The 26,761-nt window shown below is 39.7% G+C and overlaps 1 protein-coding gene across 4 annotated transcripts in view; it reads left to right on the top strand.

Annotated features, from left to right (window-relative positions):
* SPIDR (scaffold protein involved in DNA repair) overlaps positions 1 to 26,761 on the top strand; it is a 349,427-nt gene that overhangs the window by 168,596 nt on the left and 154,070 nt on the right. For 3 of the 4 annotated variants that reach the window (XM_069957607.1, XM_069957602.1, XM_069957603.1), the window contains exons 9-10: positions 14,861 to 15,065; positions 20,370 to 20,641. In XM_069957607.1, coding sequence (XP_069813708.1) covers positions 14,861 to 15,065; positions 20,370 to 20,641 — 477 coding nt within the window. The remainder of the gene's footprint in view (positions 1 to 14,860; positions 15,066 to 20,369; positions 20,642 to 26,761) is intronic. The other variant, XM_069957606.1, reaches the window with a different exon arrangement.

Here is a 26,761-nt window from a genome sequence, read left to right as displayed (position 1 = left end):
ACTACAGGTATACAGGAACTCCACCAACTATATACTACAGGTATATAGGACCCCAAACTATACACTACAGGTATACAGGACCTCCACCAACTCTATACTACAGTTATACAGGACCCTCAAACTATGCATTACAGGTATACAGGACCCCCGAACTATATACTACAGGTATACAAGACCTCCACCAATTATACACTACAGGTATCCAGGACCCTCAAACTATAAACTGCAGGTATACAATACCTCCACCAACTATACATTACAGGTATACAGCACCAACTATATACTCCAGGTATACAGGACTCCCAAACTATACAGTACAGGTATACAGGACCTTTACCAACTGTACACTGCAGGTATACAGGACCTCCCTCAACTATACACTACAGGTATACAGCCCCCCCAACTACACACTACAGGTATACAGCCCCCCCTAACTATACACTATAGGTATACAGCCCCCCCAACTATGCACTACAGATATGCAAGACCCCTAAAAACTATACATTGTGGGTATACAGAACCCCTCCAACTATGCACTACAGGTATAAACTAATTCCACTGATTAACTCAGATGAAACAATACCTTTAGCTTGGCCTCCTGGGCACCTTAGAACAAATCTAATTAACACACTGACACTTTATACCCGTGCAGCGCCGGGTACATTTTCTAGTATAATAATAAGCGTGATGATTATTTACTTACATATTTTTGCCTTAAAGCGACTCTGTACCCACAATCTGACTCCCCCAAACCGCTTATACGTTTGAATAGCTGTTTTTAATCCAAGATCTGTCCTGGGGTGTCAGCAGGTGATGTAGTTATTGTCCCTAAAAACAACTTTTAAACTTGCAGCCCTGTGTGATACTAGTGTGGCCTAGAGAATCTACATTTCCCATCATGCCGGGACAGCCAAATCCAAAGCTTTAGCTGTCCAGGCATGATGGGAGTTGTGGTTTCGCAACAGCTGGAGGGCCGCAGTTAGGAGAACCATGTTGTAGGCCATGCCAATTTGACACAAGGCTGCAAGTTTAAGGGTGTATTCACACATACAGTATCCGCAGCAGATCCAATGGTTCAGATTTGATGCTGTGTTCAGTTGTTTAGATCAAACCTGCTGTGGATCTGCTGGGGATCCACAGCAGAAAATCCGATGCGAGGGAGTGTTTGTGTGAAGTTATCCTAAAAGTATTTTTTTAGGACAATTACTGCATCACCTGCTTAAAGGACCCCAGGACAGATCTTGGATTCAAAACAGCTATTTAAAAGTACAAGTGGTTTGGCTGGACAGATTGCGGGTACAGAGTGGCTTTAAAAGTTACTGTGTGAACATACCCTTCATCTTTCCTCATAACTAAGATGCTTCATGCCCCTTATTAGTTTAGTTGCCTGCCTTGTGCCCAAAACTTACCAGCATATGCCATTTGAGGCCACACCAAATTTTTTATAAAGCGAAAATGTCACTTGCCTGTCCTGTAAATCCATGCCTCTTATAATACATGGCAATATCCTGCTGGCTTTGTGGGGCTGTTTATTGACATTGCAAGCTATTCTGTAGTCCATGATCTACAAATACACCCAGATCCTTCTCTACCAGTGTCTTTTACATTTTTTTCTCACCTACAACATAAAATGCAGGCTGTATTTTTTTTGTACCCAGATGCATAACTTTACAGTCATCTTTTTCACCCAAACAGTTAATGCAAGGTTATAATACCGATTGCCAGAGTTTCTTTTTGCATAGTGCCTCCAATTATAAACAATCTTTTATGAATCATTCCTTGAAGCAAAGATAAGAAACTTAGTAATAAATCTTATTACAGAAAAATGCTTCTTTCTCAACTTTAAACTTCAGAAACAGACTCCTCCACCTGAACAGTTCACTCACTGCATTCAGAGATAAAATCAGAGTATGTGTCAGGCATGAGGGCATGCAGAGGTTCATCTTTACTGAGAGAGAGGTATTCTGCATTAAAGATAGAGGAAAAAGACGAACGGGAGGAGGAGAGAGCTGCTGCAGAGAGAGAGACACACACACATATACATACAGATGCTGCATAGGGGGCATGTGATAGGGGGGGGGTGTTTATAAGGAGTGAAATAATCTCTTTTTAGCATGTTTCCCCTGCTCCTGTTGACGTTAATAGCATTGGGGTTTGGTTAAGTGATGCATGCTGTTATGATATGGTAAATCTGTGCATTCAAAACTGTTTGCTTTTTGCCCTTGTGAATGTACCCTTAAAGGCCCCCAATCACCTCCTGACTCCTTTGTTCTTGGAAAGATATATCGCAGCCAGAGAGCTCTGGCAGAACTGTTTTTATTCTAAGATTAAATAAAAAATGGTGAAAATGCCATATACTGTATACTCATGATACTTATGAAAATGTGATTCATCCTGCAAAATACAAATACTCACATAGCATCAACTGTAAGAACAGTAAGAAAAATTTTAAAAGAGTTTATATCGAGGGACAAGTGATAGAAAATACTATTTAAGGGTATTTTCAGACTGAGCAAATGGGGCGGAATTCCACCGCCCCCCCCCCCCTCCCCTCCGTAGCTCCCCACAGCCACCTCTGCACTCATCGGCTCTCTGCTGACTCGTGTAATAGCGGCGGCAAGGAGCGAAGAACAAGGAGCAAATGAGCGCCGACCTCTCCATCGCCCCATGTAATAGGGGCTTAAGAGATGAAGTCTGGTGAGGAAATCTTATTAGATGGCAGCATTAGACAGTCATGTTACTTTGTGTTAACACAGTGGGACTAATATGTGGTCAATGCTACTTAAACCGTTCATTTGAAAGGTTTATTAAATATTGTACATAAAGAAAATGACATCAGGGCAGTAACCAAGAGCTTTCTGAGCCTTATTTCTTAAAGCGCATGTACCATCACCAATATTGGATTTTTTTTTTTTTTTTTTTTTTAATGCACTACCTGCACGGTGTCACCATACAAATTCCCGACACAGTCCTTTTTTAAAAAACTCTGCCCAGTTCCGATGCTTAGCGCCTTTTCCTGCTTGAGCACCAGCCTGGCTCGGAGCGCTGGGACTGACGAAAATGGGAACTTAGTGCGGTTTCAAAAGAGGAGCGCGTCACCAGAATCCCCATGCTGGCGCCGAGAAGGTACTGCAAAAATAATTCCTAAGATTGGAGATGGTACATTCTTTTTAAAGACACAATTCTTAGGGTGAGCTAAAAATTTATCTATTTTGTACATTGATTAATCATGCAAAAATATCTTTATTTTTGTGCTCAACTTTTTTTGGTCACATGTCCCACATGCAGGAAATCGCTCATTCATGAAGCTGAAGACTTACATGACATGATTGTTGGGTGTCATTACTGTACTGTATGGAATGTGTGGGTTCATTATTTTGTGGCTGTCTAGACTGTCATGAGTGCAGATTTCTTACCATTTGTGTTGATAAAATCACTTTCAATTTCTTTCTTTGCAGTTTATTATTAGTGCTGTCTTTGTGGCTGGAGCTGCAGATTTATATTGCATGTAAAAGAAAAAACATCTTATATAAAAATATCTCTGTATTAGCACTGCATCTAGATTTAGGAGCCCAAACTATTAAATTCTTTCTCTCATTTTCTATTTTGCTATCTGTATTTTAAAATGATCATGATACTTTGCAGTTTTCCCTGTGACCAGTAAACCTATAGTAAATTCTCTAGAGAAAACCTTTCAGTAGTCTTATCATTGCCATCGCAGGTAGGATTACATTGAAAGGTGACAAAGTGTGCTGATTACATAGGATTTGGCTATTTACAATAAATGATGGTCACAGCTCATCTCCTCCCCTTCCCTGCACACTGACCTCTACACAGGTAACAGATAGAGATGAGCAAAGCTCGAGCAAGCCACTGTAATCAAATGCAGAACATTCGGCTTCAACGACCCAAGCGTTTTTGATGTTTGCTCATCTATATTACCTACCACCACTCCGCTCTAAAAGCATTGGATGGGCTGGTATATATAATATGATATTATTTGACTTATTGTTGTGATATTATCGAAATTTGCTCTATTTTACACATGAGTGAATCAAAAGGTGTATGATCCAGCACTCCCAAGCATGTGTAGTAAAGATGGAATTTTTATTCCATCTTGGTTTCCAAAAGCATAAAGCTAACACGTTTCACCTGAGCATAAAATGGAGAGTCTAGTCATTCCGCGAGAATTCGGTAGTGTGAACCCACCCTTAGGCTATGTTCCCACATTGTATGACACCGGCTGTTCTGTGACCCGGCTGGGTCATGGAATGGCCGGTGTCAAAAAAGATACTGTCGGTGGATTCTATCAGTTTCTTGCGCAGGCGTTAGTGATCCCGGCTGGAGTGTATACTATGCGTATACACTCTGGCCGGGATTCCTTAGGATGTTCCACTACGTAAATTCCGTAGAAATCACGGCCGTTGTTACAACAGCCATGATTATTACAAAACTTACGCAAGGGGAAAACATAGCCTTAGGGTACAAACCCACACACCGTATTAGCAGCAAATACGCAACAAATACGCAGCAGATTGATGGTGAAGATTTAATGCTGAGTTCAGTTATTTAGATCTAATCTGCTGCGTTTTTGTTGCGTATTTGTTGCGTTTTTGCTGCGTATCGCAGCAGTAAATACGCTGTGTATACGGTGTGTGGGTTTATACCCTTAGGGTACAAACCCACTTGACGTATTTGCTGCGTGAATCAGTCTTAAAAATAAGCAGGCAAAGCGCAGGTTGGCTTTATATGATTGTTCTGCGTTAAAATACGCAATTGCGTATTTTTGAAGCATGAAGCTTGTTGTTAGCAAAGCATCAGTTGTTAACAACCTGTGTGAAAAACGCATGTAGCTTCACGCTTCAAAAATACGCAATTGCGTATTTTAACACAGAACAATTGTATAAACCAACCTGCGTTTTGCCTGCTTATTTTTAAGACTGATTCACGCAGCAAATACGTCAAGTGGGTTTGTACCCTAAGGGTATAAACCCACACACCGTATACACAGCGTATTTACTGCTGCGATACGCAGCAAAAACGCAACAAATACGCAACAAAAACGCAGCAGATTAGATCTAAATAACTGAACTCAGCATTAAATCTTCACCATCAATCTGCTGCGTATTTGTTGCGTATTTGTTGCGTATCTGCTGTGTATACGGTGTGTGGGTTTGTACCCTTAGGCCCCGTTCCCACTGAGCAAAGCTAGCGGAATTCCGCGACGGAATTGTCCGCCGCGGAATGCCGTTAGCCTCCCGCTCATAATGGGACTCTATGGGAGGCGCGCGCTGCTGCTCTATACGCGCTGAAGAATGAACATGTTCATTCTTCAGCGCGGACAGGGCAGGAGCGCGCGCCTCCCATAGAGTCCCATTATGAGCGGGAGGCTAACGGCATTCCGCGGCGGACAATTCCGTCGCGGAATTCCGCTAGCTTTGCTCAGTGGGAACGGGGCCTAAGGGTACAAACCCACACAGCAGATACGCAACAAATACGCAGCAAATACGCAGCAGATTTGTTGGTACAGATTTGATGCTGTGTTCAGTTATTTAGATATAATCTGCTGCGTATTTGCTGCGTATCGCAGCAGTAAATACGCTGCTTATACGGTGTGTGGGTTTATACCCTTATACTGTCTTTTTAAACCACTCTTTTGAAAGGCAATAGTATAAATTATATTGACTTAATTTACTTTCACTGTCAAAACCTCTGACAAATTATTCTCTGAGATTCTTTCAAGAAAGAATTTTTTATGATACATATCAGACTATTGTTCCTGAGATTGAAATTCATAGCACTGTGCTGTTTTTGGTTCTGTCCTTGTCCTGATGACAGGCGATTGGTAATATCCATGATGTCAGTAACAAAATATTGACCATAATGGAAACCTATATGATGCTAGCAGCTGTTTCATCATTGTTAAAAGAAATAATATTTGTGAATAAAGATCACTAAGTGGAAATAATAAGGCAAAAGAGATCATAGCAAGAACGATATTTGTGTTGTTGATCCTCACTTAGTAGCATAACAACCCCCTGCTTGCGTCTGCTTTAAGTGAACTGTGTGTTTGTGGTTAGATTTTAGCTTAGCTTACAAACATGAAGCAGAATTGTAACCACAGTTGACATCAATCGCTTTCTGTTTACTATTGATGTGTGTGCCTGGAGTACCCTGCAAGACATCATACGCCATTGTTTAAAGTAAACATAGTGCAGTGGCCATAGACTGTGGACTGTGGGGGAATGTATTAGACGCTATATTAATAGAATCTAAAAATAATATATTTATTTATTTATGAAATTTTCAGCTTAAAAAATGCTATTTGTGTTTTTAGTAGCTGTCCAAAATAAAAAGCAGCATATAGCTAACCAGTATTAAAAACACTAATGCCATAGGTGTCAATGGCTGTAGCAGTCACACTCAGGAGCTCAGTCATACCATTTTTATAAATGACTTGTGGTAGGTGGAGGGTCTTTTTATTGAGTTTGTTTTTGGGCCCCAGATCTTCAAATTAGGACCATTATACATGGACAGACTGATGCCAGATACAAGTGATGATCTGGTAGATCGGCACTTTTTTATTTTAAAGTGTAACTAATTTTTTTTTTTTTTTTTTGCAGAAATCAAGTACAAGCGATTAAAAAAAACCCCTCTGTAATAGGATTTATTAGGCAAAAAAGCCTCTTTCTGTACTCAAAAAGCTGTTTTCCAGCCTCCCCCCTCACTTTTTATCTGTTCATTATCAGGCAAATCCTTCTTCATTCTAGAGAAGCAAAGTGAAGACAGGTTTTGCTGTGTCCATTATATCCTATGGAGGGGGGGAGGGGCCGAGGGAGATGAGTGAGCAGGAAGAAGAGACATAAAGGTCAGCTGTTTGCAGACTGGGCATCTAAAACGGTGGATTCAAATGTCGTGAAGGTCAGTGCTTATCTAGGAACTTGCTGAGAGAAAATTGCAGGGTGTAGTGCTGTGCAGGACTGATATTTCTCTCCTCCATGCTCACTCACACCCCTCGGTCCCTCCCCCCACATAGAGCTTAATAGACACAGAAATCCTGCTTCTTTTGAAGCGGGAGTGGCAGTTTTTTTTTAGTACAGAAGGAGACACTTTTGCTAAATAAAACCTATTACAGAGTTTCTTAAAATCGCTTGTACCATTGATATTCATTTATTTCTGAAAAGTGACATTTAGATGAGTTACGCTTTAAGGCTGGGTTCACACTACGTATATTTCAGTCAGTATATGTAGATTTCAGTCAGTATATTTCAGTCAGTATTGCAACCAAAACCAGGAGTGGATTAAAAACACAGAAAGGATCTGTTCACACAATGTTGAAATTGAGTGGATGGCCGCCATTTAATGGCAAATATTTGCTGTTATTTTAAAACAACGGCTGTTGTATTGAAATAATGGCCGTTATTTACTGTTATATGGCGGCCATCCACTCAATTTCACCATTGTGTGAACAGATCCTTTCTGTGTTTTTAATCCACTCCTGGTTTTGGTTGCAATACTGACTGAAATATACTGACTGAAATATACATAGTGTGAACATGGCCTAAATATGTATGCCCAAGCTGGCCGATGAAAGACTGTACTTACCTCCATCGCTACCCCAGTGACTGGCTCAGTAGCAATATCTCATTTCAACCTCAGCAAAAAGAAGTAGAGTGTGGCAAAGATTGGGAGCCGGAATGGTAAAGGATGTGCAGAAGTAAGGAAGTACAGTCTTTTTAACTTTCAAAATTTAAATAAACAGTACATGTGATATAACGTTTGCAGTTTACATTCATTATTTTTGTTGTTATGCTGTAAAATAAAGCTATACTTGCCAGAAATTTAGGTCCAGTCTCCTGAAGGCAGATTTCTAGTCTTGTGCTGGTTAAAAAAAAAAAAAAAAAGGACTAAACAAATAAAGTCTGACCTGTACATAGAGTCACAGCTCAATGTGTCCATCAATCACATGACTGCCTTCTCTCAGGTGGCCTGGGGTACACAGGACTTCCTGTTTTCTGACTCTTTGGTAAAATAAAAACAGTCAACACAGGAAGTGCCATGTTTTCCATGATAAAAAATTGTAAATTGCAAACTTGCTTTATATCACATCTACTGTTAATTTAGGTTTTAAAAGTTATAACGACAGTGACATTTTAAAATAAATGCAAATTATGTGTGAAGTACATGGTAGGTGTACAAAAGAGGGGTGGGTATACTTTTTCTTATATACTTGAAAGGGTATTCTGATCTTAACTAACATAATTATATTATACTTTATAGTTCGTCAAGTTAAATATTTTTTATAAATGCATTTATTTATAAAACTAGTGTCCTATGCTCAAACTATGCCCCCTCCTTTCCTCTTATTGTTGACAGCTTGTTTTTAGGTTACTGGCCATCTCTCAGCTCAGCCTTTTTTTTTTCCTAGTGTTTTTTTTTTCTCTTTTTGGCATCTTTTTGACAAGGGCAAATAATTATATAGCTAGCATTTATAATAACACACGTAACTTTATCATTATTTTTTTCTAGGATACATTATTTGAAAACGATAAATGATACTTTGAAGCAAGCTGTTATAGTAATTATTGTGGCAAGCAAAGGGTTTTCTATCAGCTTGCATACGGCAGGGATCAGAACACTTCCATTGTTAGCATGTGTTTAATTACTTTTTGGCAGCCTATTTGTATTTACTGTCTGTCTCTGGTTTCCTTTTGAAAAATAGCCAGTGATTTTCATACTTCACCATTTTAGCTAATTTCAGACGAATTTTGATTTTTTTGGGTCTCTTTCCTGTAAGGCTATTTTTTTTATCTATAATATTTATTAGGGTAAAAAAAAGACAATTAGATGTTAATTTTCTTAATGTAACTGTTTCAGAATGTTACAGGAGATAGTTTTCAACACATTAATACCACCTTTTTTAATATTGTGTATGTGCACCTTGTGTTGCCAGAGCAGCACTAGCCATGGAAGTATGGACTCCTGAAGTCTAATGAGGGTATCCAGGATATGTGACACACAAATTAGTAGAAGATCCTTTGATCCAAGGGTCCTAAATATGTAGCCCACAGGGCGCTTGAGCTCCAGACAGGGACATTGCTAGCACTAGGCATCTAAAACACAGTCCCTGTTTTTTTACCCAGAAGTCCTGGATTTCTGATCGTCCATCTCCTCTGGATAAAGATGCAGTGAAATAGAATAAGAGAGAGATTCATTTTATTTTATTTTTTGCCATCAGACATTATTAGAGTATGAGATCATGGGGCATTAATATAGTATAGAATCAAAGGGGGCACTATTACAGTATAAGGTGACATAGGGGCACTATTACTGTATAGGACAAAAGGCAAACTTTACAGCATGTGGGCATAAGGGGGCACTATTGCAGTATAAGGACCCAGGAGATACCATATGGGGGCACTATTGCTGTGTGATGGCACAGGGGCCTTTTATCATCGCCTGAATCCCCTTTTTTAGTCATTTGTGCTACAGCAGCTCTTTTGTGGGGTTGGACCAAAAAGGCTAACCTTTCCTTTACTCTGTTGCCAGTTCATCATTTGTCCTTCCTTGGAGCACTTTAGGTAGGTTCTAATCCACTGGGAACACCAGAATACTGTACTTGGAACACTTCACTAAAGCTGACCAAGACATCTTGTCATTATAATTTGATTTCTGAGTTGCTCAGATCCTCATGTTACCCATCTTTTGTGCTTTCAACATACCTTCAAGAACCAAACTCCTTCAGGTTACAGTATTTTCAGCATACAGTGTCTGGTAAAGGCAATGGTCTTGAATATCCCAACAATCTGCATAAGCATGTCACAGGTAAAACACCTGCTTTACTGAAGTGGCTGATTAGTAACGTCAGCCTACAGTATAGCGCAGTACTATACATTCTGTATTGCTCTTTACCTGTGTCAAGTTGAGCTGCTTACTGAAAACGAGGTGAGGACAGCTCCATTTTTCTTGCACTTTGTGTACTGCACTGGACCATGCAAAACTTCTTTCTTAACCCCTTAAGGACCTGGCTAATTTTCGTTTTTGCATTTTTGTTTTTTCCTCCTTGTGTGTATAAGGCCATAGCAGTTGCATTTTTACACCTACGGACCCAAATGAGCCCTTATTTTTTGCGTCACTTATTGTACTGTGCAATGACAGGCTGAATTTTGCATAAAATATGCTGCGAAACCAGAAAAAAATTATATGTGCAGTGAAATTGAAAAAAAAAATGCAATTCCTTTTCTTTGGGGGGGCTTCGTCTTTACGCCGTGTGTCCTATGGAAAAACTGACATGTTAAATATGTTCCTCAAGTTGGTACAATTAAAACGATATGAAACATGTATAACTTTTACATTAATTGATGGCTCGTAAAAAAATAAAACCTTTTACAGAAAATAAACGTTCCTTAAAAACGCTCTATTCCCATGCTTATAGCGCTTTTATCCTTTGGTCTATGGGGCAGTTTCAGGTGTCATTTTTTGCGCCATGATCTTTACTTTCTATCGGTACCTTGAGTGCGCATATGCAACTTTTTGATCGCTTATTATTACAATTTTTCTGGATTTGATGCGACCCAAAATGCGCAGTTTTGCACTTTGGAAGTTTTGCACTTTTTGTAAACGGCGCTTACGCCGTTTACCGTGAGGGATCATGAATTTTATAAATTAATATTTCGGGCGATTACGCATGCGGCAATACCAAACATGTATGTTTGTTTATTTTTATTTATAAAATGGGAAAAGGGGGGTGATTTGGACTTTTATTAGAGGAGGGGGTTATTTATTAATAAAAACACTTCATTCTTTTTACACATACAGTAACTAGAAGCCCTCAGGGGGACTTCTATATACACAGCACTGATCTCCCATTGAGATTAATGCTGTGTATATAACAGAGCACCGATCCATCAGATCGGTGCTCTATTATAATGGTCTGCTGCAGACCATCTTAATGGATTGCCGAGTCAGGATCAGCGTCATTCCGACGCGCGGCTCATTAGAACAGATCTCCCCTCCGCGATCGCATCGCGGGGGGAGATCCCCCACTAGACACCAGGGACAGGGGGCACAGTCACTATTCATATGCAGCTGTCAGCTTTGACAGTTGCATTTGAATAGTTAAGTAGCCGGCCGCGGCAGCCAAGACCTGCAGTCCCTGGCTGCACATAGCAACCAGGGACTGCGGGCTGCAGAGAGGGCTCACGCCGGGAGCCCTCTCTGATCCCCCTTAATGGCCGCATGACGGGTATGCCCGTTGCAAGTTAAGGGACATATGAAGAAGTTGGATGCTAAGCCATAGGTTGTACAAGTATCCTTGTTTTCCAGGACTCCAGGACTAGGGCTGCATCCAACTTCTTCAGCTACTGGTAATTAAATGCCTCATGCTCCGGTTCTGACTAAACTGAGTGTGCTCGAGGTTCGCTCAACTCTATAGCTGTATAATTTATTTATAGTTATGTTTTATGCTGTATCTGTCTACTGGGTCATAGAGTGTGCTACAGCTGTAACCTAGAGAGGAAAGGGATTGTGAGGGTGTACTGCGGAAAGGAAACTTGCCTGATCCAGAAATGCCCAGTGGACACCAAGTATCAGGGCATGTGAGTGAATAAAACATTTTTTGTCCCTTTTGGTGTTCTACTACTATTGTCATGATCAGTACTGGTATGTCTAAACTTCTTTCTGCCTAGCCTTTCTAGCAGTGTCAGCAGTTTCAGGGTGTCAAACGTCATGGCAAATTGGCTTCGTTTGTCATTATTGATACTAAGAATAATTATAACACATTTTCTTTATCATTAACATGGAGGTGAACATGTGAGTTTACATTTTCCGATTTTTCTAAAGATTTGATGTGTAGCAAACCATTACACTTACTAATTTTTGTTTCCATTCATATGCCACTTCCTTCCCTACCTGCTAACACACAATCAGTAGTTTATAGTTGTAATTAAACTATTCCTGTCATTATGCAGTGCCATCTTGATCTTTGTGGACTTGTTCCTGCCGCTCCTCCTCACCATGCTGGGTAAGTTGTCCTGTTGAGTAGACGCAGCTTGCAACCTGTATATGGTAACCCAATTATCTGGCGGTAGCAACAATTGCACACATATCTGGATAGTGCTGCATAATGACAGGTACCTTTTAACAATTGGTTCCAATTAACATGCAATATTTTTTTACATGTACAGTCAACTTGCTTGTTGGTTTCTCGAAGATTGCTTACAGGAGAAGTCCGGTGAAAATTGTTATATTATATTAATTATTAATATTATACTTATTAAAGTATTATATTGCCCCCCAAAAGTTATACAAATCACCAATATACACTTCATTACAGTGTGACACTTATTACATGCCAAAGAGATTGGGGCCTGCACTACCAAAAATTGCATTGAAGAGAAGGGTGCTTTCTAAGACAAACCAATATGTGTGACGCATATTCATACAGTTCCTCCACTTCCAGCATCACATCAGAGATGCTGCCCGTGCTGGGGGTGAACTTCGTTACAGGCATTCCACGTCCATGTTCAATGTGAAACACAGAACATGTGAATGCAGACAAACAGTTGCAGAATTCTTGCTTTTCACTTACATCATTGTCTGCCTTTTACATGGGGAGATGTGTAGCCAACCAACCATGATTTTAGCTGTGCAACATTCTATTGATCAGCCAGCAAAACAGTGTTTGCACCTTTAAGTGATTACTGGGTCATTTACATGGGTCAATAATCTCCCGTTAAAAGGTCCTTAATTGATTCCGTCAGTGAATTGTGCATTTTTTACTGCAATAAAATGCAATCCACTTAAACCCCATAAATTCCCATACAAGGGTATGCTGCAGATATAAATAGAAAAATAGAAAATACTTTATATGTCACAGATCTCCACATCATCATTGCTGCATGTTTCACCATATGTGCAGCAAAATCTACAGTTACCACATGAAAATCACTTACAGAATCCAGTTTAACTCAACTCTTGAACGTAAATGTCATTGTGTAATGTACAGAGAACTGGGTGATTGGACGTTCCTGTATTTATTGTATACCATAGCTACAAATTTGTTATTGACAGTGGAATTTTCCTTTCTAAACAAGACTGGTTGTTTAAATGTCACAGGAATCAGATGCAGCCAGGAGACAGTAGGATTGGTCTACACTCAGTAACATTCCTGTCTTGCATTTAATAGCTGCAAGCAAAAAAAAAAAAACATGATAATGGCTTCCAACTGTTTGCATTGTTTACTATTTTTTTCCAATGTAAGATGAGGAATAGACCCAGCTGCCTGAGCAAGTCATCTTCATATTTTTACATTGACTGAACTATAAAAGCATACAATTATTTGACTAGTTTGGGTAAAAATAAAACATTTGACTAAAAATATGAACATGCTTTATTTTTGTAAAATAAATGGGTATTCAATTACCATTTCATGCTACGCCAGTCTTGATATGTAAGAAACTGGCTTGATCTTGATCTGCAGGACCTTGGTTAATGTTTAACAGATAATATTCGCTGTAAATCTATCATAAGCCTTCAGAATCTGTGTTTTGCTTTTTCACTGTATTTCTGTTACCTTTTACTAGATGTTAATTATATAGTAAAACATGAACAGAAAATAATCTTCTTTTATGGCAACTGTATTCTCCCCATGAAATGATTCTGGTAATAGCAATATTGTATGTTAAGGTATTGCTGTCTCTTATATTCATATCTTCCGTAAAGACAGCTGGATTGCAGTGTCACCTATCTTTGGTTATGTTCATAAGCAGTAAAATACAGCCATAATTTCGAGTGAGCAATATATTTATATTTTCAATGTAATAATGTGTTCTATTGAAGTCTATGGGGAACTGACCATCAGTGCTCATACAGTACAATAAAATAAATGCACTTGCTTATTATTTATGACCTATTTTTGCAAAAGCTGATTTTATTCCACCTGTTTAGACACTGCTTTATTTTCACTCCAAAGCATGTCCCCATTCCTGGATGCTCTGGTCCCTATTGCAGTATACTGTAGAATCGGTCATACATCCATGTTTCCCAGGGTGACTAAACATGTAAAAAGTATGCAAAATGTCTGAATTATTAAAATGCAATAATTTTTTCCCCCAATAAATAAAAAAACAAAACAGATAACACCCAAAGCCAGAATTGCTGTTTTTTGGTCACCTTACCACCCAGTATCTTAAAAAGCTATTATGGCCCCCCAAGTGGTATTCATAAAACTACAGTGTAGCAGATAAAAAACGACCCCTGCCATGTCTCCGTAGAGGGAAAAATAAAAAAGGATATAGGTGTCAGAATTTGGCAATGCAAAGCAAGGGGTTGAATGGCAATATTGCATAGACCAATAATATTTAATACCATGTAAGAACAACTTCAAATTGTCACTCCTGGAGAACCTCTACGGTACTTATATTTTTTTGCCTCAAAGAAGCTAGAGGAAAGTAAACCACTTGACGTTCTCTATGTTCTGTGCCAGATTTATTGATTGTCTTCCCAGGCGTCTTCTAGCAGGATGTAATTTGTCCATCCTTATTGTAAAAGTGGCAAATCTTCCTTAGCTGGAAAAAAATTACCAATAGACCATCATTACATCTTTTGTTTCACCTTTTTACTTGCTTTGCCGCTACTAATTAATATGACTTTGATATTACTGTGCAACAAAAAGGCTCACAAAGTTATGCAAGACCCTCGCCTGTTGGATATCCTCAAATGGTTCTTCCTGCTTTTTTTCCTTTTATTATTATTATTATTATTATTATTGGATCCTGTCCGCAAGGGCTTACAATCTGCAAGATATTACAAACTTTAACCTCTGGATTGAAAAAGTATTTATTCTTTTTATCTTTTTCAGGCAGAAGCTTAACCCCCAAAATCAGAATACATCAGTTGTTATAAACACACATTTCAGTCAGAAGATTATGATAAACCCTATAGAGGGCTTAGAAAACAACGAACCCTGTTCTAGCACGATGACTGTGAAAAAACGTCTGTTACCTTTATCCTTAACTTTAAATTTAGACGTTGGCAATCTTGGTATTTGTTCAGACAAGCAGCAGGTGAGTTTTATGAAAGCCTGTTTGTTACATAACAACATACTTGTAAATTCATAGGTTGCAAGAATGAGGGTGCTCTTACAAAGTGCAGTATTGCATCAGCAGACTCCATGCTACAATCATTGTCAAAATGCAATTTGCCTGAAACTTTACAAAAAAAGGTATAGAAAAAGCTTCTGTTCTTTATATTATACAATTCATTGTGATCCACATCTGATTTTGTCTTTTAACCCCTTCCCGCTCAAGTCAGTAAATGTACTGACTTGTAGGATGAGAGTTCCAGCACCAATCAGTACATTTACTGACCTGCTTCCAATGCTCGCTGTTTACACAAACAGGGCCCGGGAGCTGCAACTAAACTGTCAGCTGATAGCTGACATCTTAGTGTAACTACCTCTGGACCCCCAAAGGGGGTCCAGCATCGGCAATCGTCGGCATTGGTGGATCAGTAACGGTAATTGGTGAGGTAAAAAACACATAGGATTACATTGGAGTCTCTGGAAAGAAAATGAAAATGTTAACTATTCACTCCTACTTTGCAGTTATTCCTGTGAAATGTCTCAAGGGTGAAAAACCGGTATGAATGTCAATTTGAATACTTGAAAGGGTGAAGATTTCAAAATGGGGTAAATTATGGGGACTTCTAGTATACAGGCCTCTAAAATATACTCCAAAACTGAACTAATGCCTAAAGAATTTCTGAGTTTGAAATTTTCATGAAAATTTTGAAAATTGCTACTAAACATTTATGGCCTCTAATATCCTAAAAAAGTAACAGCATGTTCACCAAATGCTGTTAATATAAAGTAGACATGTCATAGATATGAATTAATAAATAATAAATTACATATTACTATTTACCTTATTTGCAGAGACTTTCAAATTTAGAGAAATGCGCTTTTTTAAAATTTTTAACAATATTTTGGAGTTATTCACCAAAAAATTCTAAAGATATAAACTCAAATTTACCACTAACATAAAGTGGAATATCTAACGAAAAAACAATCTTGGAATCACAAGGATATGTAAAAGCATTCCCAAGTTATTAATGAATAAAGTAACACATGTCATATTCATAAAATTTGCCTTGGTCCTTAAAGCCATTTCAGGCCTGGTCCTGAAACGGTTAAAACAGCATCCCAAAAAATGAGCAAACGTTTAGTTGATATATGCCTATGCTATTGATTCCTGCATAATTAATGTATGCATTTATATAATATACTGAACATAGTCACTAGTCAACCATGTTGGTACATTAAAGTCTATGGGGGAGATTTATCTAACTGGTGTAAAGTAGAATTGTCTTAGTTTCCCCTAGCAACCAATCTGATTCCACCTTTCATTTTTCAAAGCATCTGAGAGAAATAAAAGGTGGAATCTGATTGGTTGCTAGAGGCAACTAAGGGTGGGTTCACACTGCGTTTTTGCAATCTGTTTACCGGACCCGTGTTTTTTAACGGTCCAAAAAGTAGTGTCAACAGTACTTTATTGTGCGTAAAAAAAAAACGCATCCGTTTTGATCTGTTTTTTTTTTTTATAATGGAAGTCAATGGAAAAACGGATCAAAAACGGATGAACACAAATGCATCCGCTTTTTGCAAAAAACAGATCCATTAAACGGATGCTAAAAACGCAGTGTGAACCTTGCCTTAGACAATTCTACTTCACACCAGTTTGATAAATCTCCACCTATGGGTCTGTCTAGAGTACACTGTGGGATACGCTGATAGCCCTTTATTTTAGCCTTAGAGCTTTCTCAAAGGAAACATTTATTAATTTGTCTTCAGCTAAAACGTCCAAAAGAGGATCCTGAATACTGACAAAGATGATTGGCTACATGTTTATAAAACAATTGGTGCATGTTTTGAGACTAATAAAAATAACTTTTATTAAAAGTGTTCATTACACCTTGGTGCACTGTGACAAAAATAAGCATCATAAACCAGCTACTGTTACATGAAGCGATCTCACGCGCGGAGCTCATTTCATAGAAAGTGAGTGATGACTGCTATCAGCAACTGGAGCTCACAGTCAATGACCGGCATCAGCAATCACACTGATGCCAGTGATTTGACTACTTAAACTGCACGATCAGTAGCTTGTGGCATTGATTAAGTAAATTGGTCAGTGTTAAGTCAGCAGCTCTGCAACATATTAGCAGGGTGCTGATCGGTTACCATGGTAAAACCTATTTCCACATTAACATACTGTATTTAGTGCTTAAAGTGGATGTACCACCAGGTACATAGTCTTTAACCTTAACCCATGGATGGAACGGCGCTGGCACGGGGAAGCCGGTGCTGCGGTCCGTTTTCCAGACCGAGGCCTGGTTCCCATGCACGGCTTCGTTCTGTGCACCGAAACCGGCCGGTGCTCAAGCACTGGAGGCGGGCCGGGCCGCCCCCAGTGGGAGGGAATTCCCTCCCCTCCATGACGCGGCTCTCTTAGAAAGAATGGAACGCGGGCACACCCTAATGTGCCCGCAATTTAAAAGAAATGATGTTCAGTACCGGCCGGGGTGAACCACATAGACAGTGGCCGTTCTGTGACACCTCCATGTCACAGAGTGCCCGCTGTAATACAAAGTGTGAACATGGCCTTAGAGTAAATTCACACGGGCAGATCCGCCGGCAGTCTCACACACGAAATCCGCAGCTAATCCGCAATACACGTATTAATAATAATAATAATAATACATGTATTGCGGATTAGCTGCGGATTTCGTGCGTGAGACTCCCAGCGGATCCGCCCGTGTGAATTTACCCTTAGGATTGGGTTCACACTACGTATATTTCAGTCAGTATTGTGGTCCTCATATTGCAACCAAAACCAGGAGTGGATTAAAAACACAGAAAGGATCTGTTCACACAATGTTGAAATTGAGTGGATGGCCGCCATTTAATGGCAAATATTTGCTGTTATTTTAAAACAACGGCTGTTGTATTGAAATAATGGCCGTTATTTACTGTTATATGGCGGCCATCCACTCAATTTCAATATTGTGTGAACAGATCCTTTGTGTTTTTAATCCACTCCTGGTTTTGGTTGCAATATGAGGACCACAATACTGACTGAAATATACGTAGTGTAAACCTAGCCTTAGGGTATAAACCCACACACCGTATATGCAGCGTATTTACTGCTGCGATACGCAGCAAACTCGCAGCAAAATCGCAGCAGATTAGATCTAAATAACTGAACACAGCATCAAATCTGTACCAACAAATCTGCTGCGTATTTGTTGCATATCTGCTGCATATACGGTGTGTGGGTTTATACCCTTAGGGTGCGTTCACACCTACAGGATCTGCAGCAGATCTGCAGCAGATTTGATGCTGTGTTCAGTTATTTAAATGAAATCTGCTGCAGAAAATCAGCTGCAGATCCTGTAGGTGTGAACGCACTATTAAGCTGTATTTACACCCACAGATAATTGACCAATTTATCTGACAGATTTTTAAAGAGAACCAATCATGGACGAAAGTTAAAATTTTTTTATTCCTTAATTAGATGCAAATCATAATTTAATTGACATTTGCAAATATAATTAATTATTTTTATTGTCATGTTTTTGAATTATTCCCTTTTTACTATCCTGTCTCGAGCCGGCTCTTTTCAAAAGAGCCGGCGCGAGACAGGAAACTCCCGTCATGCAGAGTGGCAGGAGCGGTTCCCATGATCCTTTGCCTGCCGCTCTGTTAACACACAGTGATCTCGCGCTATACAGCGCAAGATCGCTGTGTATTATCTAAAATCCCTCTTCTCTAATCTATTTATGAAGATACAGACTGCCTCTGCAGTCTGTATCTTTATACTTTACCTATCCTCTTCTTCGGTGCAGCAAGGCCGGCGGCGCCATCTTGATTACGTCACTTGCGTTCCAGCGGTGGAACGCAAGGCCCGTAATCAAGATGGCGGTGCCCGGCCTTGCGGCACTGAAGCAGAGGATAGGTAAAGTATAAAGCTACAGACTGCAAATTCAGTCTGTATCCTCATGAAGTCTATCTATGAAGATACAGACTGCCTTTGCAGTCTGTATCTTTATACTTTACCAGATCCTCTGTTCCCTGGCTGTTCCGGCGGCGCCGCCATCTTGATGACGTCACGCTGGAACGCACAGCTGGAACGCAAGTGACGTCATCAAGATGGCGGCGCTCACCGGAACAGCCAGGGAACAGAGGATCAGGTAAAGTATAAAGATACAGACTGCAAAGGCAGTCTGTATCTTCATGAATAGACTTAGGGAGAGATGTACTGTCATAATAGGGACAGTTATATTTAGGTGATTGGTTCTCTTTAAAGCCAAAGCCAGGAACAGACTGTAAACAGAGAACAGGTCATAAAGGAAAGACTGAGATTTCTCCTCTTTTCAAATCCATTCCTGGCTTTGGCTTCAAAAATCTTTCAGATATCTGTGTGTGTAAATACAGCCTAAGGGCCCTATTACACGGAACGATAATCGGACGAATTGGCCCGATTCGGCCGATTATCGCTCCGTGTAATGAATGCAACGATCAGCCAATGACAACGATCATCGGCTGATTGTTGATATAGGTTAGAACCTATTTTTGTCGGGCGCCGACCGCGCACCGCTGCGTGTAATAGCGGTGCACGAGCGGCGACTAACGATATACATTACCCATCCACGTTCTAGGGCTGCTCCTGCCGTCCGCTTCTCCCGGGGTCCCGCGCGCGCTCTAACTTCACATCGGCCTGTCAGCTGATAGGCCGCTCAGCCAATCACACGACGTGGCGGTCCCGGCCTGTAATTGGTTGAGCGGCCTATCAGCTGACAGGCCGATGTGAAGCTAGAGCACGTGCGGGACCCAGGGAGAAGCGGACGGCAGGAGCAGCCCTGGAACGTGGATTGGTAATGTATGCCAGTTTAGCAAGAGCTGCAAGGACATCGTTACCGATGTCCTTACAGCTCTTGCTAAACGATTATCGGGCTGTGTAATAGACCCAGTAAACGAGCGACGATCTAGCAGATCGGCGCTTGTTTACAGGTATTATCGGGCCCTGCTAGGCCCATGTAATACCACCCTTAGGGTGCTAACACACACGACCGATGCGCAGCAGATTTGATGCGGTGTTCAGTTATTTACATCAAATCTGCCGCGTATCTGCTGCGTTTTTAGAAAATTCACTGCAATATGGTGTGTGTTAGCACCCTTACTGTTATCAGCTTAAACTGGTGATAATTTGTCTTATCAGTATGTAGAATATTGATAGTTTTAGCAGGAGTTATTTATTTTTTTTGTCAAATCTGCTAATCCCATAAATGATCTGCTTGAATTGATTTGCCAGGTTTCAGGTATCCGCAGCCATGTCCAAAGTCCTGTCAGTAACCAAGACAAGGAATTCACATCAAGCATCACTGTAAATGATTCTCTTCTGGATCTTGTGGAGACCCAGGGGGCCGCAGGTTGGAAAGATGCCTACATACATGTGGTTGTTCAGCGTGTATATCATCTTACATCAAAGGATGCACCATGTTCTCTTCTGCAGACGAAAAGCATTAAAACCAATACTGATTCTTCTGCAAACTCACCAAGACCAGATTACAGGTCAGTTCAAAGGTAAAAAGTATAAGCATGAGGATTTACTTTTTTTGTCCCCAAAAAGTGTAGTTATTGATTTTGACATTGACATTTTCATAATTCTTTTTTAACATTTTCTAAAATCCTAAGAGCATCTGTTCTATTATAAAACATACAGGGCAAGGTAATTGATGAATATCATGCATCATTTACTTTTTTATAGACAGCTGTGGCTCTGGTTGTTCTTCCATTATAAGTGTCATCTTATAAATACAGATAGATAGGGATGCTAAGTGATGGCTTACATCTTATTATAGTAATCTTACAGAAGACAGGCAGTAACTAAGCCTAGCTGCAAAGAAGGTATGGTTGTATCATGATAAGTGGTTATAATTGATGAATTTTTCTTTGCTTGGGGGATAAGTATTGATAAGAGCATGATCTTCAAGTGTTAGACTGATCTATGAAGAAAAATAACCAGAAAATGGTGCAAATTTTTGACTCCAGTCTTGGTGTATGTGGGCTTATGTTTCTTTCACCTGTTACTGCGTTCGTGCAGCCCTTTAATTTATTCATTGCTGGCTGCACATCAGGGGCGTAGTTAGGATTCACGGGGCCCCATAGCAAACATTTTTAAGGGACCCCCTCCCCTACGCACAACACAAAGTACTGTGTGTATATATATATATATATATATATATATATATATATATATATATATATATATACACACACACATACATGCTTTACTGCTGGTGCACTGATAACCCCTGACCTCTGCACATTTTCCTTCCCTACTTGATTGTCAGCTGGAGAACAGAGGTCAGGGGTTAGCAGTGCAGTGAAACAGAGATCTCTGTCTTCTGCTTGTTAACCCTTTTTTGTGTTGCAGCATCAAAGTAAACATTGGGTCACTTACACACTGCAGTACATAAAGGCTGTCACTGTTTGTTTTTGTTTTTTTTTTTGCAGAAATCAGGCATACAGGCGATTTTAAGAAACTTTGTAATTGGGTTTATTAGTCGAAAAAATGCATTTTTATAATGAAAAAGCAGTTTGAAGCTCTCCTCCCTGTCTTCATGGTTTTCTTATGGAGAGGGGGGGACTGGTTAAGGGAGATGAGGCACCAAAACAGGACAACAAAGAGTTAATTTACACCTACATCACCAGGCTATCTCCTCTGAAGTCAGCACTGACCTCTCTGACCTCTGAATAATGTCTTTCACACAGCTCCCACTGTGTAATCCTTTGTTCTCTTCTCTCTGCTGCCGACTAATCTTCCCCCTCCCCTTTCCATAGAACAGACAGGGCATGTCTGATGTAAACAAGATGCGATTTCCTGGTAATGAGCAGTGGATGAAAGGTGTGGGGGGGGGAGGGGCTGGGGGAAATCTTTTTGAATGCAGATAATGGCATATTTTCCTAATAAACCCAATAACAAAGTTTCTTAAGAGCGCCTGTACTATTGATTTCTGCAAAAAACAAAAACAACAGTGACACTTTCAACAGAAGGACACACGCTCTTACCTTCTCCCCCGGGCCCCCCTCCTGCACGGGCCCCATAGTAACTGCCTACCTTGCCTCTATGGTAGCTACGCCACTGCTACACATCCCCCTATTCACACAGGGCTACGTGCGGCAGACTGAGAATGACTTTATTTGGCCTGTATAAATGCTATGATTGTCCAACAACGCGTTTTTTTGTTAGTCACTTAATCTATGGCCCTTTTAAATCGGCCAGTTTAAGTAATGAACTTGTCTTTGAACATTCATTCAGCCGATTTTTGACCATCACATTAGTGTTTACCATTTCAGACAAGCGTCATACAGATGAAAGTCCTGGTGTGACCTTAGGTCTAAGGTCCTAATCTAAAGGCTTCATAGATCCCTTTTGAAGTGATACCATCACCCCCTTACTCTGTGTGGTTCTCAGCACCATACGTGAGCTTAGTTACAGCACAATTGATATAAAACTTTATAAAAAATGTCTTCTTTCTTCTCTTGATTGCTTTAGTTTAGTGGTGAACAGTGTCACCTAGGAGGAGTCTTCCTGCTGTTGGGCCCCTTCTCCTCACCTAAGTCGGTGGGTTTTATAAAGGTATTTATGGATTGTGCTGTATCTAAGCTTGTGCATGGTGCTGAGACATATGCATAGAGTAAGGGGGTGGCAGTATCCCTTTGAGGCTATGTTCACACATACTATTTCTGACAGTCTTTTGGTCAGTATTTTTTTAACTAAAACCAGTAGTGATTTTGGTTAACTGCAAATTTTTCCATTTCAATTTTGCTCTGTCAGTTCCACTCCTGATTATAGTTAAGTAAAAACTGACCAACAGTTTAACAGAAATACTACGTGTGAACATAGCCTAAAGAAGAACACAATCTTTACATACCCTTGCCTTTCTTTATTCTACTACACAATTGCCACACATATGTCCAGTTAAAGTGTTCCTCAAAGGCACGCAAAGTATTTGGCAGAAAAGATGGCCAGGAGATAGAGGTGTTAAAGGCCAGTGTACCCATTTTCTGCCAAGGATTAGTGTGTTTTCTTGGCAAGAACAAGGCTGACAGATGGAAAATGCTGATATCAGTACAATCCTTTGAGGGGTTATCCAACCTTTAAATAATGGCTATAATGCTGGATTTCAAGATTGCTATACCATTAGTATTGGTGGTGCAAGATACTGCAGAGTTGGGCCTGTTCACTTTATTGGGGGCAACACTGCAGTACCATTCACCACCACTACTAACAGCATGGCAATACAAGATTGAGCACAGATAAACATTAAAAAGCTTTTATTAAGGTGTTGTATTGCCCCCCAAAAGTTATACAAATCCCCAATATACACTTCTTATGGGAAATGCTTATAAAGTGCTTTTTCCCTGCTCTTACTACTGTATCAAGGCTTCACTTCCTGGATAAAGTGGTGATGTCTCTACCCGACTCCCAGAGCTGTGCGGGCTGTGGCTGCTGGAGAGGATGATGGCAGGGGAACAATGAGGGACACAGGGCACTGGAGGGACACTGAGCATCCCTCTGCCATCATCCTCTCTAGCTGCCACAGTACGGTCAGCTTAAGGCTATGTTCCCACAATGTAAAAATAAGAACAAATAACAGCCTTTGTTGCTAAACAACGTCCATTATTAATAATTATAATCATTAATATTAGCCGTTGCTTTGTAACAAAGTGCAATATTTGCACTTTTCTTTAGCATTGTGGGATCATAGCCTAAAAAAGCACTAAAAAAAGTGTATATAAACACATGAATTACGGATTTATTTGCATCTTATAAGTATTGTTCATTATGATTGCTTTTGCAATGCTTTACTGGGACACGGAACTAGGCTGCATCCTTTTAAATAAATGTCTTCCTGTTACACAAGACATAAGGAGTATTGTAATAAATATAACATGGTAGTCTTAGGGTTCATGTAAACGTCTATAAAATAAAAGAGCATACCTTCCAGCTGGATATTTTTTCCTGCTCTCCTGCTTGTCATGCCAAGATTTTCAGAGTAATATCCTTATAGTTGCCTCTCTTTAATGGAATCAATGCCAAGGTGAGCTCCTTATGTGGCTAGCTAAAACTTCCGTCATGAAGTAGTAAAATTAGGAGGTCTAAAAACAAATCTATGCAGTCCTTGTTTGGTAATAAAAAAAAAAATTAAAAATAAATATATATATAGAGAGAGAGAGAGAGAGAGAGAGAGAGTGTGTGTAAACGTTAAATTATGAAATTCTGTGATAATGTTTTATATAGAAACACAGAATATATTATGGATGTGCCTTAAAAAGCTTGAGTAAGTTTTTATATCCAGGATCTGGTCAACCCACCCCTTGATAACTTTCTCAGGTGTCAAACTGGCTACACTGCCGCATACTAAAGATAAAATGCAAGGACATAGCCATTTAATAAACAAGTGAATTTGCCAACCTTAGTATGGTTGAGGTGGTTGGAAGAAGGCAAATGAACACATCTTAACCTATAGGGGAAGGCAAGGATCCCTAAGATTACCTCTTTTTTTCTGACTCTTATACTTCACCTACCGGCAAGGGTCATTCCGATTGGATTACTGTACTCATTTTTACATTTAGCTTTGCCAGTATTTTATATTTACATCTCCATGAGTTCTCTATACCGTCAAGTGTGAATTATAACTGCCTGCTTTTATACCATTTGGGGGTTTATGTTGAAATCTTTCTATTTTGAATCTTGCAAATATTCAGAAAGTAACCAACCATGTCAGGTGTCAAGAAAGGCTTTTGTTGCCCCCATCTCACTGCAGATAGATAGTCATGGCATGTTCAACCTTTATTGTTCCAAATTCCCGAAAAATCTCGTACCACTATAGATGCTACACAGTACACTCAGAGACTCCCTGCATTTATAATTGGCATGAGCAGTACTCTGGTGCACATTCATTGATTATTACCATATTACTGGATGAGTAAGCTCATGATTTTGCTTTCCACTCAAAGTTTCTGTGTCTTTTATTTTGTTTCTGGGCCATTTACCCCTGTATTTACCACCATCTTTTCCTGTAAAAATGCATGATGGCAATAGAATCTTTTAATTTCACTTATTAGAAGTTCCCTAAGAGACATCTATTTTATCCTCTTTCTGACCACTGGTTTAATCATACACTGTCCTTCCTTTTTCCATTGTATTTTTTACATATTGTTCTTTTTGTTGTTGTAATGCCATATTTATGCACCTGAGTGTATAGCATTTGTTATTCGGCATCTGTGCCTTTTCTGTTTTTTATTATTGTAGAATAAGCGCCACAGCATGTTAAGAGGTTTCTTTGTTAGGGTATGTTCACACTATGGAATAGGCAAGGAATTTCAAGCGCAATCCATACTGCGGATTCTGCTTGAAATTCTCACTGTCTAATTGATTTAATGGGATTTCTCGAGTGCAATCTGCAATCCACCCAAAGAATTGACATGTCAATTCTTTTGGTGTATAGCGCTATAGAAATTCCATCGAATCAATGGAACAGGCAGAATTTCAAGCAGAATCTGCAGCAGGGATTCTGCTTCAAATTCCCTACCTTTTGCATAGTGTGAACATACCGAGCACTGCACCAGGTCAAGTTTTTAAATTTTAGTGGCATTTGCCAGATATCTCTCTTTATTTTTTTAAGTTATTATTTGCTGGGTGGCTGCTTGACCTAAATATCCCAAAGCTCTATTAGCTATTTTGGATATATTCCTCAAAGTCTATCCTTCTAGCCAAATAGATATCCTTGAGGACTTATAGCACCTACATGCTATCCTCCTTCCACATGGTTGGTTGAAATCAATTATCGGTAAAGAGGCAAGAGATGAACACTTTTGTTTCATGTGGAAAATGTTTATTACTTGCCTACAAGAAAATGTTGGACTGTATTCACATCATCACTTGGTTCCTGGAAAGAATAATGCAGGAGACCCTAAGATTTTTTAAGGCATTTTATCCTGTGCATATTTAGATTTATTTATAATAATGTAATTAGGGATGAGCGGATCGAACCGTAACAAAGAGTCGTTACGAACTTTACAAAAAGTTCGGTTCGGCACCGAACCGAACTTTGAGAAAGTTCGTTACGAATCTGGTAAAAATAACGGTGACGCAAAATTGTACTTTTTTCACAGAATACCAGGATACAAGGGATTATTACTCCTATAATCCCTTGTATCCTGGTTTTCTGTGAATATCAAGATGTGTGACGTCACCCTTGTTAGGGTGAGACCTTAAAGGGGTAGTCCACCCAAAAAATTTTTCTTTCAAATCAACTGGTGCCATAAAGTGCCAGAGATTTGTAATTCACTTCTATTAAAAAATCTTAAGTCTTCCAGTACTTATTAGCTGCTGTATGTCCAGCAGGAAGTAGTGTTTTCTTTCCTGTCTGACCCAGTGCTCTCTGTTGCCTCCTCTGTCCATGTCAGGAACTGTCCAAAGCAGGAGCAAATCCCCATAGAAAACCCCTCCTGCTCTTCAGACTGGAAATAATACAACTTCCTGTTGGGCATACAGCAGCTGATAAGTACTGGAAGGCTTGAGATTTTTTAATAGAAGTAAATTACAAATCTCTGTCACTTCATGGCAGCAGTTGATTTGAAAGAAAAAATTTTTGGGTGGACTTCCCCTTTAAATTAGTCTCCTTAGATATA

This window comes from Dendropsophus ebraccatus, chromosome 2 (genome assembly GCF_027789765.1).
Source record: "Dendropsophus ebraccatus isolate aDenEbr1 chromosome 2, aDenEbr1.pat, whole genome shotgun sequence".
Taxonomy (NCBI): domain Eukaryota; kingdom Metazoa; phylum Chordata; class Amphibia; order Anura; family Hylidae; genus Dendropsophus; species Dendropsophus ebraccatus.
The sequence above is the reverse complement of the archived record's forward strand: the minus strand, read 5'-3'. Positions and strand labels throughout refer to the sequence as shown.